This window comes from Drosophila ficusphila, unplaced genomic scaffold, assembly GCF_018152265.1.
Source record: "Drosophila ficusphila isolate 14025-0441.05 unplaced genomic scaffold, ASM1815226v1 contig_197, whole genome shotgun sequence".
Lineage (NCBI taxonomy): Eukaryota > Metazoa > Arthropoda > Insecta > Diptera > Drosophilidae > Drosophila > Drosophila ficusphila.
The window spans coordinates 3,304,788-3,326,828 of NW_025064091.1; the positions used below are offsets into that span (position 1 = coordinate 3,304,788).

A 22,041-nucleotide genomic window follows, 5' to 3' on the forward strand; every position below is an offset into this window, starting at 1 on the left:
TTTGCCGTACTTAACCAGTTTTTCATTTAATTTGGCAACTAAGCATCGCAGTTTCTTTGTTCGCCCCTCTGCTTATTTAAAGCTGTCTGTCATCTGCCTTTGCTCGAAAGGCTTCCAGCAGATTTTAGCCCCGTCAAGCGATCCTTGGCCCACTGTGCTCCAATGCCACCTTTCATTTCTACCAATTTCCACCCTCATTCCCACCCACTGTTTGGATACCCGTGGCCATTTTGTAGTTTGTTTTATTGCAATTGCATTACAAAGTCGCAGCTGCTGACAAGTGGAAGGGACGAGGGGACGAAGGGACGAAGGTCCTGGCCCGAAATGGTATTCATAGCCGAAGCGGAACAAACGCTTATTACACCTTTTAATTGGGAATTTATGGCGGACTTGAGTGGATGAACGGGGGAGCTGGGGGTGGGGAAGTGGAGGTAAAGAGGCGGTTAAGAGACGGTTAATTTACAGCTGGGGCGGACAATAAGAGGGATCTTTGTATGCCAAACTCCTACCCTCCCGTTCCCCTACCTCTTTTCCCTCATCCTTCCAACTGCGAATTTATGCCACCCACCTTCGACCTCGGCGGATAAGCAAATAATCCCCTTATAATTAGCAGCAAACAGGACACGAAAAAAATAAACCAAAAAGAAGGAAAAACGTTGACAAGAACGGGGAACCAAGGCGCAAGGACAACAACAGGCCGCCAAGTGGTTAATGTTGAGCAAATTATTAAATTTTTGGTCCGCTGCCCTGGTGGTTTTCATTGGACGTTCGCTGGTGGGCGGTCAGTGGGCGTTCGGTGGGCGTGGCTGGGGTCGCTGTTTCTAGGCGGGCCATAAAAAGATTAAACAAGCGAGCGGCGTGTTAATTTATGGCCAACAAATATGCTCGACAAAACGTTTAAGCGGCAAAAGGAGGCTTGTTGTCTGCCTTCCCTCCCTCGCCACCAAAAAAAGGACTCGCCACCAAAAGCCAAGGCCAAATGCCCTTGCGGGGCCAAAAGGGCTTCAGCCTCAGCCAAAAAAAACGGGGGAGGGCGGAAGAGGAGGAGGGGTTGTGACAGGTGGCCATAGTCGCTTAGACCCGCTTAAAAAGTTGTAAAATTTGTTAAAATACTTGAGCGCGTCGAATAAAGAAAGCATGCGAAAAATTAAACGAGCGTAAATAATATAAAAAGCAACGACAAATGGACAAAAACCGGCGTGGCCAGGATATTCGTAGGCTGAGGGGGCAAACAAGGACCAAAAGCAGATAGCAGCTGCATGGGACAAGCTTAAAGGAATTCAAGGCACAAAAGAGCTCCTTTGTTCGCCGGCCGTCGCCGAGAAAGGTTAGTTAAGAAACAAAATGTTCAGCTGGAGAGGTTGAGTGACAGGTAAATGAGAGGTTCAAGTGGCAAAAGTACTTAACAAGAAAGAATTAGGAGGGAAATGTAGGAACATTTCCGTACCTTTATCTTAATTTACAGCGCAAGTTTGCAGCCTTAAAGGATAGGTCGTATGGATAACATTATACCTTTAAGTTAAACAAATAAATCAGTTTAAATAAATTAGATTGCCGAACGATAATAGGAAGCATAGTAAAAATTATACAAATTTTTTGATATTTTCTTTTTGAAATCAACAATATTAATTCTTTTATGAGTCATTCAAATATTACTGATTTTTAGGAAAACAAATAACAACCAAATAGAGTTTTTAAATTCAATAGCTAAATGGTCAAGCATTCCCATTTTAAGGTTTTCTATTTTTTAATGGGCTTGCTTGTTACTTTTGGCTTACCTTTTTGGATCTGCCTTTTCCCGATTAATGCCCAATTAGGGATTCGACGTTCCTTTTGCAGTCCGGACATGGCTTTTCCAGAGAACGGTTCCCCTTCATTTTCCCTGCTGGCTGGCGGCGCAATCTGATGGCTTTCGGTCGGCGCAGAATGCAATCGAAATGCTCCGCACAAAGCAGGAGTCGCATTATCCGATGTCCGATGCTCCTGACATTGTTTGGCCGGATGTCCAGCGCTCCTCGGACGTTAAGGCCCTTAATGAAAACTGTCAGACAATGACAACGATTTCAATCGATCGCCATCCGCCATCCGCCATTCGCTGCGACGTCCAATCATTGATCGGGATATTATTATTATTAATATTTCATATAGGTACAGTCTCCGGTTCTGTCTCATTATAAAAGCATTTAATAAAATTCCGATTAAATTCGAAAATAAAAAAGTGTGTATGTATGCGTATGTGTGTGTGTCTGTGTGTGTGTGTGGGAAGGAATAACGTTCAACTAATTAAGTTAATATTCGGAGACAGAGACGAGAGAGATTGGGTGGCAGACGGGGCGGATGCGTAATTTATGGCCATTTGCATTTACATCGATTTCTGGAGGTCGCAGTTAAGCAGAGTGAACGCCCGCCTCGTTCATGATTCAAAAGTGTCATGCATTATGCAAATTAATTTAACTACAAAAAACAAGGCAATATGCAAGAGTGCTGCAAAAATTTTTAAATGAAATGAATGAAAATAAAGGGAAAACCGCACAGCGGGCAAAGACAACAGCAAAAAAAAGGTGGAAAAGGGGGAAAAAGCTGCAGTGCAATCATGGCTGACAGTGCGAAATTAAATCAAATAAAACATTCGATGCAACTGAGGAGAGAAAGAGTTGCGCCATCGAAGCCTTCTAGTAAATTAAATATTAATTGCAATAAATCAAAATGAAGTGAGCAATCGGATTTAAACCAAAGAGTTGAGTGACTAAAAACTCAAAAAATATATCATTCACCTAAAAGTCCAATGCAAAATAAAAACCAATAAAATAATACAAAATAATGTAGTGTTTACTTACCCTGCTATCCATTTTCAGAAATGATTTATTGTTTCCTTTGCTTTAAAGTCCACTGGCAATCCACAAGTTTCGGCCACCCATTTGGACCTTTTCGCACCTTTTTCCATTCCGTGCGGAGCGCTAATCGATTTGGTCGCAATTTTAACACCTGGGCCAGACTGCAATAACTTAATTGCCTAGTTGACATCATTTTATGCATGCACACACACCGGCAAACATGAGAGCCGTGTACTTTTAATTGCACATCATCAACAGCTGGATGGGCAACAAAAAGAAAAATAGCGGCGTATGCATAAATTATACACTTTTCATAATATTTTTTCCACACCAGCTTGGCCAGCACTCTAATTCTGGCGAATTCGTTTCGGCGTGTCAACAAATTTGTAAGCTATCAAATTAAAGGCCGCTGAATGGAATTCGCAATTTGGAAGGGAAGTGGAATTACAAATGAAAATGGCCACAAAACGGTCACAAAATGTTCGCATTTGGGCGACGTTCACAATTGTCTGAATTAAAAATGCAGCTTTTGTTTTTTTTTTTTACACTTTTATTGAATTCATATTTGGTTTTGTTCTGATCGAATCTCTCGTTTTTCGGTTCAAATTCTCTGGTTCAAATTGCATGGATCTGAATGTGTGCGTGTGTGTGTGTGTTTGTGGTTGTGAATGTGTTGCGGGTGTGTTTGTGTGTGTATTACGAATCGGTAAATGACCTTCGTTAATTTCTGCCTAGACCTATGCAATTTAATCCGTAACTCTTGTTCCACTTGATGGTAGGATCCAGTTCTCATACCCTTCCTCTCGTATTAATAGTTATTATGAATTGTAATATTTCAAAGTGTCCCGTTTTCAATTGGAACAACACACATATTATCCATTGAATTCGGCATTTTTCTTATTTAACCACATTAAAATTGTTTGCTTTTGACGCCATTGTTTATGCTTAAAATTGTATTTAACATATTTACTTTAAAATTGTTTTTACGCTCTTCCGGCATTTTCTGTTTACTTTTCCCTTTAATTAACTCTACCGCAAAAACAATAAAAAAAAAAAACCATAGCCCTCACAAAGAAATCGAAACAGCGACAAAAAAAAAGCAAAATAAAGAGCTTCATAAAATTAATGTACACAAAACGAACGAACATAATAAATGGGGTCAACACATTTTTAATTATCGCTTATCATTTACATATTTATATCGGTTTCATTCAATTACAATATACCATATATTCATAGGTTTAGCATCTGCAACATGGACTTTATTTCACCTTATTTTATACATAGAAATTGTCGTTCCTCTTTTTGTTTTTACTTTTACTTATACGTTTTTTTTTTTTTTTGTTTGCTATGCGCTTTTTTTGCTGTTTTTGTGTTTCGGTTTCGGTTCTGGTTTCGGTTTTTCGGTTTTGATATTGAATTACATTCAATTTGCTTATAAACATTTAAACACTCTTTTTAAGTTCTGCTTAGACTAGTGCATGCGGATAGATGGAGAGGAAAATCAAAATACTGATCGATACATTTACAAGTACATTTATCTTCAATTCGGTCGCAGATTTTCTCTGAGTGGATGAAACTGCTTTAATTTTATATGGTTGGGATGATATTCCGATATTGATCCGTTGACAAGATCTTTTAAATTTTGAAAGAATTTAACTCGCTTCATTGGGGCTCAAAGTTTCTTTTTGATGAATTACTTTCTGAATTTTTGGTCTTTAGTTTGGGGCTCTCAATATATGTACTTTTAATTTGCTAAACTTCATCACATTCATAAAATATATTCTTTTGGTTTTCGATCTGCTTCTCCTTCTTTATTATTATAGTTATGCATTCTAAGTGTACCACCATATTTATATCCATTTAATTACGTTTAGTATGGAGAGTATTTTGAATATTCTGTTTTGTTTTTCGTTTCTTTTCTTGGTTTTTCATTTGGAGCGAAATCGTATGAGAAGTTTCCAGTGCCTGGCTCACCAGATTTTTTGGGGGCTGGGATGGGATAGGGTTAGACCCTTTCTCTGGGGTGGGATCGCGGATCTGATTCTGTATCTGATTCTGTATCTGTATCTGTATCTGTACCTGTGACTCTATCTTTCCACTAGCTTGGCTTAAAGTTACAGTTACTGTTCTTTCTTCCTTCTTCTTTTTTTTTTGTTTGGTTTTTCATTTGTTTTTTCTTTCTTCAAAGAGAATCAGTTAGAGAGTTATAGAGAAATAGAGAGAGATAGAGATAGTTTGAGAGAGAGACACTTAAATACTCGAGTTGAATTAGCAATACGCTGTATTGGATAGTTTTACATTTCTATGTCAATATCTGCGTTTTCTTTGTTTTCCTCGTTTCGATTCGTTACGTTTCCTCAAACACACAACAATAATTAGTATCGCTTATCGCCCTAAACACATCAAAATGCCCTATATATAGGTAGAGATTATTCTGATCTGATATATGGGAGTAGCCGAAAAAAAAAACAAAAAAAATATCCGTAGACTAATTATGCTGATTTGCTTATATGTACACATTTAATCCAACAATCAATCGCTAATCTCAGCTTCCATCCGTTTTATCTACTTCCCCTCCTGCTTCCCCTTCTCCTTCTCCTCCTCCTCCTCTCCTTTATCATCATCATTTATCTTATATTTTACTATAGTCTTGAACTTATGCTAGTTATCAAAAAAAAATTCTTTATCGTACTTTGACTTGCCTCAAATCGCAAGGGGTTTCCCATCAAAACTTCTCGCTGCTATTTATTTATAATATGTTTAGACACCTATAGCTTATCCTTGTACTAGAGAGAGAATGTGTATGTGTTTGTGTATGTAGGTGTGTGTGTCTGTGTGTGTATTTGTAGAAGTGGAAACCAACCGAAGGGAAAAAATAAAGCTGAGTAGATGAATGCATACACTCGACATTTCCTTTCGCCAGTCACTTTTTCGATGGAAGAGAAATCTCATGTAAGTTGCTCTATTTACAAGGTGTTTTCTGCGTGGAGTTTTTCTTGTTTCTCTTTCTGTTCTTTTTTCTATTTATTCTTAGCTGCCCCCTCCCCCTCCCCGAAAAAAGTTGTTCTTCTTGCGGTTTCCCATCTCAACTTGGGATCCTGCTGCATTATCTGTGTTTTCCCCGGTTAGTTATAGAAAAGACTGATAAGTACGTACCGGTTTTAGGTTTATATTTCTGTTTCGGTTTCGGTTTCGGTTTCTCCTTCTTTTCTGTTTTACTCTTTTTTGGACCAAGTCTGGCTACTTAATTTAGTGATAACAGGATAAGCTCCAGCGGAGAGAAGGTCCACGAAAAGGTGGATGGGGTGTGCTCGTGGGCAGAGGGCCAAACCGAAAACCAGGTAACCAAGGACACGAGGGGCTCTGAATGATAGAGAGCGGGGGTTGGGTATTGGGTGAAGGGGGTGGGGTGGTAGTTGTAAACCCACCAGCCTGGGGAACCTAATATGCGATTCCTGTTGGCAATGCGGCAGCGTTTCCAGTTGACAATCCACCGAGAAGCTATGTCCCGGGCACCGCACTTCGCTCGAATCCCCGTCGGCACAGATCCTCCTTCTCCTTCTCCTTATCCTGATCCTCGATGTCCTGGCATCGCCGAATCCTGGCTGCATCCCCAAGCAATCCCGATCTCCGGTGGGCGGTGCTCCACGGTGCGCCGAGGGGCGTGGCCGTGAAGAGGGCGGCGACGGAGCAGCAGGCGACCAGCTGCAGCAGCATCAGCGTGCCGCAGGTGAGGAGGACCAGCGGCAGGAGGACCGGCGGCTGCGACGCCGTCGAGTTGCCGTTATTGCCCGTGTGCATGGCCGCCGGATGCTCGCCTGCAACGAACCGGAAACGGAAACGAAAGCGGAAAAGAAAGAGGAAGAGGGGGAATGCCCGGAAAACCGGGACGAGAGCGGTTAGTTAGCGGTACAATTTTATCAGCGGAAACGAAAAGCGGTACGAACAGCGAAAAGCAAAAAGCAGGCAAGGATGCAATGCCCCTTCCCTTTCTAATCTTATCTGGCACATTTTATTTTGGTTTCAGTGATACTCAATTATAAAATTAATACTTTAAAATAAAAAGTAATGTATTTTCAATTGCCTTCAAAAAATCAAAAATTTCCATAAAATTCTTATTCTTCATTGAGTTTTTTGACATTTTTGTAGGTTATTAGGTTCTTATTATTATAAAAAGAATAATTAATCACTGATTGATGAACTGTTTCTTTCACTACAGCTTTATTAATTCATTAAAGCAACCCACCAAAAGGAAACCCCTCTTTTCTATTAATATCTTCGTAAACATTAATCTCATCATTAAAATAAAAACTAAGCACCCTCAACTGTTTCCACCGAATGCAAATGAAGCGCCTTCGAACCCATTGAAGTATCCCTGATTGATTTACGTTCTGAGCAGCCAAATCGAGTGGCCAAGTGGGCAACAAATAAGCGACTGCTCGCCAGATGAAAATGTTTTTCCGCCCATGATAGTGGGAAAACAATCAAGTGGCCAAAGTGGATGCGATGCGATGCGATGGAAATCGCCGCAGACCAATAAAAAGGCAGCGAAGGAAGTTAATTTGGAAGTGGCGGGCGACGAACGAAGGCGAGAGCCCAACTTGCAGATCCACTAAAATACATTGATTCGAGATGGAGTGGAATGGATTGGAGCAAAGTAGAGTAAAGTGTAGTGCAGAGGACGACTTGGGCCTTGCAGTTGGATCTGCATCTGCTGCCAATGCTGCTTCCACCTACCACTGCCAGTCGCCAGCTTGCCAGCTTGCCAGTTTTGCCCATTCCGCCATTGGCCCCCCTGGAAAATCCAGAAGCTTTATTGCCTATTAACTTAATTGCCGGCAATAAAAACGCCAAGACTAACTAAAAAAAACAAAAAAAAGAGCAGCAGAGAAGAGCGGTGGTGGGGTGGCAGCAACAAAAAACAAGAGCAGCATTCAAAAACTGCCCAACTACTTCGCGGCACTCGAATATAGGTGGATGCCACTCTTCGGTGGGTCGGGTGGTCGGGTGGTTTTCGGTGGATTCTGGCTGGATTCTGGCTGGATTCTGCCTGGGTGGCTCGAGAGGCCCAGATGGCAGATAGGGAGCCATAAATTTTGGCATGAAATGCGCGCGAGTCTGTCGTCGAGGCGAATACTGCCACTACGGCTCTACTCTACAGCTTCCCTTCTATAGCTTCCCCAGCTTCTATAGCTCTTCTATATCTTCTGCCGCCGCCGCTTCAATTATCATGCATCGTTCGTCCTTTACGAGTTCGTTGATGCCCATCATGAGCTGTTACTTAAGAGTCCGTCTGTGTCCGTGCATCTGTATCTGTGTCGCTGTCTGTGTCTGTAGCTGTATCTGTGTCTGTCCTCCGCCTCTGTGTGCGTGCGAGTGGGCCGCACTGTGGCGCCAGCTAATACACCTAGTGAAAGCACTTTCCCCACGAGCTGAATGCTGATTATCGCGCCAGCACGACGGTCATAAAACCACTGAATTCGGGGCTGCGCACAAAATAAAAGCCAAATCAAACGACTGCAGCACTGATCACTTCGGGAAATGTTTTAAAATGTAAAGCATAGTTAATTTAAGGCAAAAATATGCCGAAATTTGTCAATATAATAGATGTAGAAGTTTTACCAAAAAATGGAAAATTCGATTTTGCAAAAATTTTGTTTTCCGAAATTTAAAAAAGCTGGTATTCCGCTATTTTATAGGCCTAGAAACATGAAGGAAAATGTAAGCCCCGTTGATATAAAATAATTGACCATTTTATGATCTTTTTACTGAAAAAAAATGTACAAAAAAGGTTGTGGTGCTTTATTTTCGCCACTGTGCTTATTCGTGCAGCATGTGGCAGCAACATCTCGAAAGTTTTCCATGCCGAATGCTAAACGACAGCGCCGATAACTCGACGCCAAGTGGATCTCAGTGGACGTCTTGCGTCCGGAGTCACTAATTACTAGAAAGGGGGAGGAGAAAGGGGGCGTGGTCGCAGAGTTAATACGGTTTGACATAATTAAGCGTCCTGCCTGGGAACTTGGAACAAGGACAATGAATCCTGCCAGCGCGCCACTTATGACAGCCGCAGTCGCAGTTTTTGGCATCGGTTCGCTCCTTGGAGTGCGTTTAAAGCAAGCACTTGCAGATAAAAGCGCCGTGGCAAGCACACTTAATTGGATTGCTGGACGGATTTGGTGTGGTCCAGTGGGCCAAGTGTTCCAAGTGCCCCAAGTGCTCCAAGTGCTCCAAGTGCTGCAATGGTTCAGTGGTTCAGTGGTTCAGTGATTCAGTGGGCCATGCTCGGACTTTGACTCGACTTTGACCACGAGCAGCTGAGGCAGCGCTTCAATTAATGAAAATGACTTTGATGTCGACTTTTGTGTGGCTAGGTGTAATGATCGCCTTAAATGGCCGAGACCAGCGAGCAGTGCTTCCAGTTGGCCAAAACAAATAGCTGTAAGCGGCTTTGTTCCAGCTTTGAAGCTGGCCAAATTATCAATAATGCAGCAAGGAGCGAGGGAGCTCTACAGAGGGAAAACTACAGCTTAGAAATGTATGTTTCTTGGTTTGATTTATGGCAATACCATACCAAATAGTTGGCAAATATATAATAAAATATACAAAGTGCCAACCACAATTAATTGGGGAATTATAGAGAAAGATGGTACAATTATAAATTGTGATAACTAATGTATTCACCATTGACTTCTGGAGTTCTTCTTGACTTAAGCCATCTTAAAAGAAGAAAATCTTCAATTCCATTGAGCAAACGTTTATAAAATTAAACTCAAATTATATGAACACTTTTTTTTAAGTGTACTCCTGCTGCAGCGGGACCACAATCTTCTGGTGGATGGAGCTGAACTTTGATTTCGAGAGTGGCAGTGGCAAGAAAGCGAACGAATGAACTCGAGATGACAGTCGACAGTCGACAGTCGAGGAGACAATGAAATGGAAGCACGCTTCTGTGGAAGCCGTAGAATATTAAATTAAATGCTGAATGCATTTGTCCGTCGGCTGGCGGTGACTGTTTGATTTGGGCATTCACTCGGGACTCGTTATTGTTATTGGGGCAAAAAAGAGGACTCGAATTCAAGTCGAAAATGGAATTGATTTTGGAGAATTCCGAGTACTAAATATATTACATATTTCTTGCATTGTGAAATTTAATTATTACAATTAGGGTATGGAAATTAACATTTATTGTATTCTACAGAATGTCAATTGATATTAGAAAACAAGAAGTCATTAAAATAAGGCAAGGTGTGTCAATGGAGTTTACTAAATTGTTTCAGAAAGCAATCATACGCAATTTCCACTTAATATTTAATATTTTCCCTTTCACAAGAAGGCTAAATTTGAGTTCCGTGCAACATTCTAGCGTGAAATGCGATTCACTTAGATTCTTTGAGCGAAATAAGACACCGAAAGTTCGTGCTCTTGATTTCCTCGCTCATTTGCGGAGATGCCGCCGAAACTCATTTACCGACTTAGGTATGCTCCGCCGCTCAAAGAGTTCGACTTCTCCGCCGGAAGGGGAGATAATCCCGGACGGCCACCCCCCAAAAAATAAAAGGGGAGTTGAAAGGGGGAACTGCCACCAGGGAACGGAATGATCTCTCTATTCGCTGGCAGTTGAACGCCTTTGCGTCGATTTCAATTTGGATGTTCACTTCCAGCGGTTTTGGCACACGAAGAAAGCAGCCACAAAATTGAGAATTTAATTTAATAAAGAATTACTAATAAACTAACTCAAGCTATTTAAATAAATTAAATGGGAATAAGTTGGTATATCGGAGATGTAAGCTTTCCCGATTAGAATTGATCATAAGCATGATTGACTTCCTCCTGTAATTTTCTCTCCGTGCAACTTGTCAGATATTTTTATTAAATAAACTACTTGAAAGGGGGAGAAACACCCTCCCCCTCCCCCCAACCACCCACCACCCCCTCCCCTGGCATCAATACCCTGCCCTGCGGCGCTTTTGCCCGCAACGTTGAGCGCAAACAACTTGTGTTAATTACTTAAGTTTCAGCAGTTGTTCCACTTAACAAGTTGCCGCTGCCGCTTCTGCCGCTTTAGCTTCTTCTTCTTCTTCAGCTTCTTCTTCTTCTTGTTCTTCCACACTCTCAGAAGATATAGACGGCGCTGCGTTGCTGTTATTTTAGTCTAATTCCATGGCGTATTTGTTGTAGCGTGCCGCTTACACGCCAAAGTCATTTGCGCTCAAGTTGTTCAACTTTTTGCTTTGTAAGCGATTTTTTCCGGCCTCAGCGGAAGCGGCGAAGCGCTGGGCGGAAGGAAAAAAAAGTAAACCTCCCAACAACAACAAAAAGAAAAAGCAAAAGAACAAAAAAAATGCTTCCAAAGCCGGAGAAATCCTCCTCGGGGCCAAAAAGGAGAGGGAGGAAAACTGCGGCATAAACGAGTCAAAACTTGCGCAAATGTTGATGCCCAAAGTTTTTCCTAACTAATTTTCTTTGACTTTACCATGTGGGTGTTCGTGTGTGTGTGTGTGTATGCTTATGTATGCCATGTGTGTGTGTGTGCAGAAAAATTTGAGATATCGCCAACAAATTGCGGAGATCTAAGTTGCAGAGCCAATAGAATTGGGCATTTATGGAACTGTTTCTCAATGTGATACGTAAAATCAAATATAAGTTCATACTTTAAAGTTGAACAAGAAATAAAAACAGGAAATGTACTTGAAATATAAAACACTCCATAAGGATTATATTCCTGTGCTATATTTTAAAGAAAAGATACAAGTTTTTAGGTTTTTTGCACAATTTGCCACATCTTAGTGACGAGATTTAAAGCAGACTTTCAAGCTTCTGTTCGATGCAGCAGAAAACTAAAAAGTGAAAACTGAAAACTGAAAAGCAGATTGCTCATACGCAAAGTTGTCGGCTAATTGTTGGTAAGCACCCCCGGCGATTCACCCTCCCCCCGAACTCCCCACCCACCGCCCATCGCTTCTGCAAGCTTTTAGAAAAAGTTGTCGTCAATCACTGGACGCGCTCGTCTGTCAAATAAAGCCAAACAAGCTTAGTTGACTTTTGGGCGCCGCACATTTGTCTTGCTGTTCTGCTCTCTGCTCTGCTCTACTCTGCTGTTCTGTTCTGCTCTGTGTTTTGGCCTGGCCCATTCGCAAAGTGACCCCTGGCTGGGCTTTATGGCCAACTAACCCCTGCACCGAAAAAAAAGTGTTCTTAAATAACAGAACCCGAATGGGTAATAAATAACTGAGTGCCTTCACAGGTGTTGAGATAAGTTATTGAATATACTAAATAAGTAATAATATATAATTTTTAAAAAGGGAAAACTTTATGAAATAATGCACAAACATGTTGTACAGTGAACATTTCGATGGTTAGTGTTTATATATATGATAGGATTATATAAATTCTATAAACACTCAGCTACAATTAGATTTGAATAGTTAAGCCATTAAAATGTTTATTATAAAAAATATTCGATTACATTTTCATAAAGTTTTTAGTTGTTATTATGCAAACCATTATTTTTCTTTTAAATAAAAATCTGTGATCTATTAAAATAAAATTAGATTATAAAACCATTCTTAAAATCTTAAAAAATGCCTGTACTTTTTTCTCCACTTTTAATCTACCTATTTCAATATTCTTTTTTGCCTTTTTTGGCACATCAAAAATGGTAACTCCCCCTGCGTTTCTCGCAGTGCTCTTGGCTCAGAGCGGACAACATTCACATTTAGGCAAGGCAAGGCAAGGCCAAGCAAGGCAGAGCAAAGCGTTTTGCATACCGGGCTACTCACCATCGACGATATGCACGCGCACCGACGTCGGATTGGCATTGGAGGGGGTGCATGTGTAGAGGCCCGAGTCCTGGGTGATGGCCTTCTGCACCAGGAGCCGGCTGGTGGTCAGCACACCTTTCTCGGTGACTAATGATATGCCGCCGCGAGGTGAATCGAAATTTATGATCTGAAATAAATAACCCCCAACGCAAACGGGGGGGAAAGGAGATGAGATGGGATGCTAGTACAGCTTACAGCTTACAGCTTAAGTGGCAGGACACAATTTTTTTTTTTTTTTTTTTTTGGCCAGGCGTTGGGTTACATTCCCAGTTCCCATTCACCATTCACCATTTACCATTCACCATTTCACCATAGTAAGTTGTTGTGGGTATAGTATTTGTGTTACCTTCTCGGGATGCTGGGCCCCCTGGCACAAAGGAGCATGTTAGTTAAATTTTTATTAATGACATCGTGTTAGTCAAGCCGGGCTGCGCTTGCCCTGGCTCCGAAAGCTTAGTTGTGCCAGGGAGATTTCTTATTGCGCCAGCGACTCCCCCGAAAAAGTAGCAGAAATAAAAAATAGAAACCAGCAGCAGCGGCATTTCCTTGACATTTGCAACTCCGCAACAACAAATGGCGGGGGAAAACTGGGGATTTACAAGCAGAATGCTTTCGTGGGATGAGATTGTGGCTGACCGAAGATTTGCTACCTCAATTCTGGCTTGTGGGCTTGGGTTCTTCTAGAAATTCTCTAACAGAAGTTATACTTTTGAGTGATTTAAGTTCTTTAATATGGAAAGATAGATAGTATTTAATCAATTTAAAAAGCCTTCTGCTCAGTACTTAAATTTAAAGTTTAGTAAGTTGAGCTAATTTCAATAAATGTGTTTAGCTGAAGTGGCAAAGATAGAATAAATTCTTTTTAAGAATTTATTTATTATTTAAAATTTTATTGGCTAACTTCATTAAATGATAGTTTAATGAAATGCTTTTAAATAAATAATAAACTCCATCCTCCGATAGTTAGGAAAAGGCTATTATCTAAGAACTCTTCGAAGAACTCTCCGTGAATCGTTTATAAGATTGCACTTGCGAGGAAAACAAGGTCAGAAATAATAATCGTAAAGATCTCAAAGGACGAAGGACCCTTGTCAAACGTAATTATTGTTGCTGCTGCGGAGGTTCTTCTATATTACGGGTATTATATAGCCATGATGGGTACAAATAAGTGTATTTATATGTGCTTTACAGACACGTGCACATGTCGAGTGCTTTCGCTGCGGTTTCGTGGTATTTTTTTTGTGCTTCTGTTAGTGGTTTCTTTTTTTATGGGGAAGGGGGAGGAAAGGGAGGGGGGGGGAGGGGGAGGGGGAGGGGGAGGGGGAGGGGGAGGGGGAGGGGGAGGGGGAGGGGAGGGGGGGGGGAGGGGGAGGGGGAGGGGGCATTTTTTTGTGTGTAGCTCACCTCTCGGTTGTGCGACCAAATGACGGTTGGCGGGGGTTCCGGTGCGAATTTCACAATGCAAGTCAAATTGATGGTGGATCCACGGTTGATGTGCAGCTCGGGACCTCCGATGATGTCGGTGACGGGCTCTGCAAGACGGAAAATTGCCGGGAAAATGTGAGTGAGTGGGGCTCAGTTGCAGGGGGTTTGGGGGGAAAATCATTCCGAAATGGCGCATAAAACATAAAACATTTTGAAAGCTCATTTCAGTTAAGCCCCAGCCCCACAATAAAAGTAAAAAACAAAAGTACTAATATACACACATACACTCGCACTCGCACACACACACACACACGCACAAAGGGCCAAGGACACTAAGAATCGTCCTGAGCCTGTTTAAGAAAAGTTTATCTACCGTTGCGTCAAATTGTTTTCTTTCCTGCTGCGTAACCAGAGCGTATGTATGTGTACCTAACCCAATCCCAAACCCAAACCCAAACCCCTCTAAAAACCCCCCACCCCCTAAACAACCCCCCACCCCACCCCTTACATTCGTATATGTGTGTGTATTTGACATCTACACGTTTGTTTACTTTCTTATTCATCGTAAAACAATTTCTGACTTTCGAGTAAGAGAACAACGGTTGGGGCACAAGAAAAAAAAAACAATAATAACAACAAGCCAAACCCCAAGTAAGACGGCAAAAAGTGAGTCGGAATAAATGCAAAGTGACATCGGAAAAGAGGAAAAGCGAGGGAAAATCGAGGGGGCGGGGGGAGAACAGAACGGAAATCTCAAATTCAAATTCTGGCCAGGGTAAACAACAAATTGTGTCATTAGTTCAAGGACATTGATTGAAATCTCGGTTGGCCGTAACTAAAATTGGAAATTTTTAACCATTCCCCTCCCCGTTTTCTTCGCCCCTCAGACACTTTCGTAAATACTGGTGTACAGTGAAAAGAAAAGGTGGTTTGATAGTTATAACATTAGCTATGAATAATGCAACACATTTTCCCACAGTTTCCCAAATCCTAATTTAGACTTATAACTTGAATTTTAAATCCGTGAAAATAGCAAAGAAAATTGAACATTTCATTTGTATTAAAATCTTGTGAAAATAAAATAATGTAAATTTTTCCCAATAAATTTAAAAATATTTCTTGTTTTTGCTTCGAATTAAATTGCTGGTAATCATTATACATTTTTCTCACTGAGCAGGCTCCGTTTCCTTGTTCAATGCTAATAAATTGGGATTTCTCTGATGCCGTCTTCCGCTTTTTGCCATCATCTTCTACTTCTTCTTCTTCTTCTTCGTCGCCATTTTGGGAGGCAGCAAAATGGCTGCTTTAGCGCTTCCGCTTTTCGCAACAACTTTCGACAGCGTGTCAGTGTGTGTGTGTGTGAGAGATAGTGTGTGTGTATTGGTGTGAAACTGCAGTTAGTGATGTAGTCGGCTAACGGTAATGTGCTCCCGCTCTCTTGGCAGAAAACGCCGCCAAAGGTTAGTGAAAGTTATGTACTGCCAAATGGCAGCCACTCGCCCGAAGAAATTGGGCGTCCGGAGAAATGGAAAAGTGGAAATGGAATGGGAAAAGTGGGCGTGTGCATTGGTGGTTTTTTGGGTTATGCCCCATTTTCGTGTGCAGCGTGCGCGTATCTCTCAATCTCCATTTGAAGTTCTTTATGCGGCACAGTTATCTCCCGGCGGTCTTCTCTCCTTTTCCCGCTTTTCTCACCCCCTTATCATACACCCCCCTTGCCATGCCCCCTTCCCCCGCATTTTAGTACCCTATTTGCCACAGATTTGATCTCCGGAATCCGGATACTCGGTCAACCTGATGTGCATTGCTGCTTCCACTTAACTCGGCGAAGTAATCCGAGTTTTTCTCAACAACTTTTCCTGCATTTTCCATGACACAGAAGAAAATCGCAAGAAGCTTGTTAAATGGAAACATTTAAATAGTTCTTAAGAAAAACTAAGCTATCGAAATGGGTTTACAATCGATATTAGCTGCAGAATACACAAATCCTCGATAAAAGTCAGGTTACGCAATCAATTTTAAGCTTATAGAAAATATAAACATTGCCAACAAACTGATTAAAATAATTTTCAAGTGCCTTTCACTCTGCAATAATAATTTATGAAATAGTTAATTAATCACTTAAAACCACTGAAAATTTGCAATTAAAATAACGAACTTAACATTTATTTTAAAGATTGTTTGTTATTGCCTTTCAATTGATAAAATGTAGTTTGAAAAATGCAAGTCTCTTGTAAAACCGAAAGAAAGTCAATCATAATTTCTCCTGAATATTCAAGTGTCATGAAAATGGTCTGCGAAACTTTCGCTCATTGGAAGTTCAGCGAAACGAGCAAAAATAATGTAAGTGTAATTGTAATTGTAAATTGTAAACCATTATATCACATAATATAAGTACAGACAGTCGATGGCCTCAGCAGCTAGTACTGCAACTTTCATAGTTAGTTTTAGTTTTAAAAGCTACTCTAACTACAATATAAATAAATAAAAAATAGTTTGAAAAATGCAAGTCTCTTGTAAAACCGAAAGAAAGTCAATCATAATTTCTCCTGAATATTCAAGTGTCATAAAAATAGTCTGCAAAACTTTCGCTCATTGGAAGTTCAGCGAAACGAGCAATTGGTTTCAATACGTGATTGTTTTGTGACTACGACAAAGATTTCAACGTATTTGTTTTTCCTTTTATGCCATGATGCCCTTTACCTCGACAGCTTTTTTGGCAATTTCAAGTTAGCCGTTTGCAACACATTAAACTTATTGATCCGAAACCGGATCGGGACAACCTTTTCGCTGGTTCGCAGCTCCGTTCGGCCGACGCCTTTAAAAACAATGCCAAAATGGCCCCCAAGGTGGGGAGTTGCGTTGGAAATGGCGGGTCATTCGGCACATGTGGGCGTCCTTTTCCCTTTGGCCCCAGTGGGCGTGGCATTTGCCAACTGGGCGTGCCTCTATATCAGTACATCAGTACATCAGTATATCTGTATATCAGTATATCTGGGTATGTCTATATGGATATAGATGTGTTTGTGTGCGGCGAGTTAATATTAAACAAATATTACGCATACGACACGAGGGACCAGCTGGAAAACATCAAACGCTTTCGCATTGCGTGTGTGTGTGTGTGCTTAAGTGGGTGTCAGTGTGTGTAAGTGCGTGTGTGTTATGCCAAAAAGTATGCAGCAGGTTTATTATTTATGCCATTCATGCGGTGGAACATTCAAATAGCCCGCCATATCGCTTCGTTCTTCTCTTTTTCTCCGCATTCCAGACGTCCCGGGAGGAATTTATGACCTTTTTACTTTTAATTTGGACAAGATGAAGGGGGAAAAGAGGGTGAGGGGGAAGGGGAAGAGAGGGTGGCGATATCTGGAGGGGAATTCCATGCGAGCCGGCGCTTGGTCATGTGCTCCTTTCCTTGGAGAATTCCGAACGGATTATCTTTGGTGATTTTTAGTTTTTCTTCTATGCTGTAGATGTCCCCCCATTTTCCCTATTTCCCCCAAGAAACCCTGGACCCTTTGGCACTCGCAGACTCAATTACTAGCCAAATCAGACTTGTGGAACCTTATAGCAGCGGTCAGATTGGAAGGCACGAAAAATGTTTCAAATTCTAATAAATTTAGTAACTTCTTCTCCTGTTAAAAAAAACTTTAGTCTATTTTTAACAAATTCATAAAAGCATCTATTCAATATATTTTTATGGCGTGTCACCTTTTTTGTTTAACTGTTTCCTTCTCTACTTTTTCTTAAATTAATAATTATTTAATAACAATTCTTCTTTAAGAATAATGTGTTATATTAAGCTTTTATATTTAATGTAGTTTCAAGTTAAATAATAAATTTTTAAATGAACTGAAATTCAATGGATTAAAAGATAAAGAAGAGTTGCCATTTGGTAACACACTTACAACAACAAAAACCGAAACTGAAAAGTAATTGCTGTTTTGCGAATAATACAAAAGCCACGTAGCTTTAATTTAGAGTGCTAGTTTTTTGACCCCAAACGTATTTACCTTGGCCTGTTGGAAGTGCGTGACCAAACTGCAAACGGGAGAGATTCTGGCCAAGACTTAGAGGGCCGGGCAACTCCAACTCATTAATCAACGTAATTTGGAGTCCTTGGGAGTGTAAACGGCGCTTATGAATGATTCATGGCCCCTTTCGGTATCTCAAGAGCTCCTCTTTTACTCTTCCCTCGTAAGCAAAGCGAATGCGAATGCCAATGGCAAACCAATCCAGACCAATCCAATTCGGTGGCCCTTCAACCGAGTTGCTCTTATCGAATTAGTTGCTGCATTTGCGCCTTGCACTTTGATTAATCGCCATGTCAACATTTGAGCCTAATTTGCAACTTTTATGCCGGGGCTTTCGAATGTGATTTATGGCCGAGAAGAGAGCCAAACACCGAGTTCGCCAGGAGACAACCGCACAAACATGTGTACAAGCACATGGAAGCAAAGGCGCAAAGGCCCAAGTCAACCCCGAAAATTTAAATGGTATGTGTGTGTGTGTGTTTGGGTGTATGTGTTGTTGGTCCCTGTCACTTAAAGGCATGTAAATCAAATAATAAATTTCAATAAAAAGACAAATAAAACCTATCAAACGTGCATGTGCCCGAAAAATGATTCGCAAAAGGTCGCCAAAGCGACCCGCCCACTTGGAAATCATCTTGTTTACAAGCCGATTTTTATTTTTAATGCCGACCGAAGATCGAAATTCGATATTTGATATATGATATGTGCTCGGAAAGGTTTGTGGAATGTGTCCATAATTTTTCTAGATGTTCTAAAGTGAAATGATTGAATTAAGTACCCATAATATACTACTTATTTAAGATTTCTGTTTCATATAACTCAATTCAAGACATATTACAAAATACCTTCAAGAGAAAAGAAATTAAATTTCATAAAGCTACGCAAATTTCATTAGCTGTTTTGCGACTTAAAGTAAATTTTATAAAATTCAATATTGCCTTAGTTTCAGGTTTAAGCCCACTAATTAGATATAAACTTTAAACTTTCTGCATTTGCCAGCTGCGAACTGCCATGATAACCCCTAATTTGCGCCATAAAAGTGTCACCATTTCGGTGTGGATTTTTATATGCTTTCGCTGCTGTCATAAAGGTTAACGTAATGCCGCCTATAACAACACACAAGCACCCACTTAGAGCAACTTTTTGGGGCACGCCCCCTTCGCCTTTCGCCTTTCGTCTTTCGGAAATGGAAACTGAAACTGAAGCTGAAGAAGCCGAGGAATTGGGAGAAGGCAAAGGCAAAGGCAAAGGCAAAGGCTTACACGCCCATAAACCTTTATGCGTTTTCAATTGAATCGTCCCGAAGTTTGCTAAAGGACCTCGACCTTCATGTTTTTATTTTTTTCGTTTTTTTTTTTTTTTTTTGGCGCTGGCTGTGGGTAATAAAATTTGTTGCCGTTGTCGCCATTGTTCTACGAGGCGCGATTTTATGATACCGTCACCATATTTCAATTCCGCAACAAGAAAGTCAAGGGAGCTCAAGTCGACCCACAGATACCCGGTAGTTAGTAAATATTTATGGGTTACTTTTAAGTTGCAACCCAAAGTGGATTATAATGATCTTGGCCTTAAGTCAGCAACTCTTCTTTTTAGTTCGGCTAACGAGTTTTTAACTCGAACAGTTAAGCTTTAGGGCGATTGAAATGGTAAATAGTAAATGGTAAATGGTAAATGGCAAATGGGAAATGGCAAATTGGTCCCTCGGCAAGGAGCAACAAGCTCTTGGGTGTGGGAACAATGGACCGAAGAGGACAATGAGTTGGCTGCCACAATCCGTGGCACGTACACGGTTCACCGGTTCGCTGGTTCGTTGATTCTCTGGTTCTCTGGTTCAATAGTTGATTGGGCGACAGCTTATGAACTTGCCCCACCGACATGTATGTGTACATATAGTATACTCGCACATACATATATAAATGCCACATCGAATGCCAATTGCGTATTCGACTTTTGTCCGTTGATTGACTCCCGAATTGACTGTCCGGTGCGAACAATCGGGACAAAAGGCAGTCCTGGCAAACAGCTTGCAGTTGACAGGATGCAAAGCCCGAATCTATCGGCCGTGCATTATAAATTCCATATGCAACCGAACTCCATGCATATTATAAACAGCATGGGGCAACGGGAATGGCTGATGTGTTCGATTCGATTCGATTCGGTTGGATGGGAAATTATTGCACAAATCATCGGAGAAAGGGTTTTGCATGATTACAGTCCGCTTAAAGTGTTGGCCAATTTAAGCCAACTTATCTAATGGGAAAACAAGTATAAGTAGTTACTTCTTCACAATTAATAACTTGCATAAAGGTAATCATTCCAATCAGACTACCAACTGAATTACTGCAGTTCTTTCAGCACATATTGCCCATATATTTATACCCCATGTTCTGTATCACTTCAGTCCCATCATAAACCTTCTGGCGTTCTGGGTTTGTCCAGGAAATTGACTTGAATTATTTGGCATATCGTTGGCATATCGCATGTCGCACCCCACAAAACCAATAACTTCACCGGCGATTGCTCTGCCACCCCTCGAATCGAATCGAGTCGAATCCAAACGAATCGAAACGAATCGAATCGCCCGATTTCATGGCGTCTGTCGTCACTGACAATGACCAGAAAGTGACAAAAACTCACTCGCCCCTCGTTCCAACCGAAAAGACTTTCGTCACGAAGCCACAAACGGACAGAAAGACAAACGGACGGACAGACGAACGCACTTTATTTGCTGGCATTTGGCATAACAAGAACTGCCAGTGCCGACATTTCAGCAATCCTTCTGCCAGGATATTAAGGGGATATACTCTACAGAATTACATATTCATTCCAAGGAACTATAAATATTTATTTTATTTATTTGAGAAACTTATAATCCCTACAAAATGAAACTGAAAGTTCCTAATTCTTGTATACTTTTCTACCCTAGAAATATAGTTTTGAATATTAAATTGTGAATTGAGACCCAAAAATAAATGTAAATCCTTTTCAGAGTGCATCGAATGAGTTTCTATTTGGGAGTGTATGATCTCTAGTCGAATCGAGGTATATCAGGGAATCAGAGCTTGAGCCTGGTCAGAAATTCTCCGGTTGTGTGGCAAACAACCGCAAATGTGTTTGTGCGTGACTGCGGGCAGAGCCACGCCTTTCGCCTTTCCCCAGCCCCGAATATCCGGCAGGACCTGCAACCCCTATCCATATCCACATCCACATCCACATCCACAACCTCATCCTTATCCACATCCACATCCACATCCATATCCATATCCATATCCGCACATACAACACCACGCCACTCGAAGCCCGAAGGCAAAGTGTTGAAAGTGGAATTATGTGTGTTTGTGTTGACATTATAATAATGGTTTGGTTTATGTTTATAGTCTGCTTCATGCAACCGTACACATGTTCGTCCTTCGTCCTTCGTCCTTTCCTCCTCTCCAATCTTCACCATTCCTGTTCGTATTCCTATTCCTATTCCGATTCCGATTCCGATTCCGATTCTGTTTCTGATTCGGATTCTGGTCCTGACTCTGATTCCGATTCCGAGTCATATTCCTAATCCAAATGCCGCACCCCTTCTAACTTTTGCTCCCACGTCCATGTTCTCTTATCTGTGTGTGCGTTGTGGATGTGTATGTGTGTGTGTGTGTGTGCTTTGATTACTATTCAAATATTGTGACAGTGTGAAAAATAAACAAATTTGCATTATTTATTTTCATATTTGTTTGCTTTTGCTTTCGGGCCTGACAGTGACTCCAAATGCGAGTGTGAGTGTGAATGTGAATGTGGGTGTAAATGTGAGTGTGAATGTGAATGCGAGTGTCTGAGTGAGTCCTGCCCCAAAATAAGCTGCTACTTCCGCTTCCCCCAGGACTCCTCCTCCTCCCCTCGCTCGAGGGTCCTAACTTTTCACTCGCTCCTCGC

The 22,041-nt window shown here is 41.2% G+C and overlaps 1 protein-coding gene across 5 annotated transcripts in view; it reads right to left on the reverse strand.

Moving 5' to 3' along the window:
• Window positions 1-3,361: 3,361 nt before the first annotated feature.
• The window catches only part of LOC108097630 (zwei Ig domain protein zig-8), a 157,003-nt gene continuing 138,323 nt past the window's right edge, over window positions 3,362-22,041 (reverse strand). For 3 of the 5 annotated variants that reach the window (XM_017200056.2, XM_017200057.2, XM_017200055.2), the window contains 3 exons: window positions 14,066-14,193; window positions 12,620-12,788; window positions 3,362-6,655 (listed from right to left, as the gene is read on the reverse strand). In XM_017200056.2, the coding sequence (XP_017055545.1) occupies window positions 6,339-6,655; window positions 12,620-12,788; window positions 14,066-14,193 (614 nt within the window). In that variant the 3' untranslated portion in view covers window positions 3,362-6,338. Of the gene's footprint in view, window positions 6,656-12,611; window positions 12,789-14,065; window positions 14,194-22,041 lie in introns of those variants that run through there. The other 2 variants (XR_001771802.2, XM_017200058.2) reach the window with 2 other exon arrangements.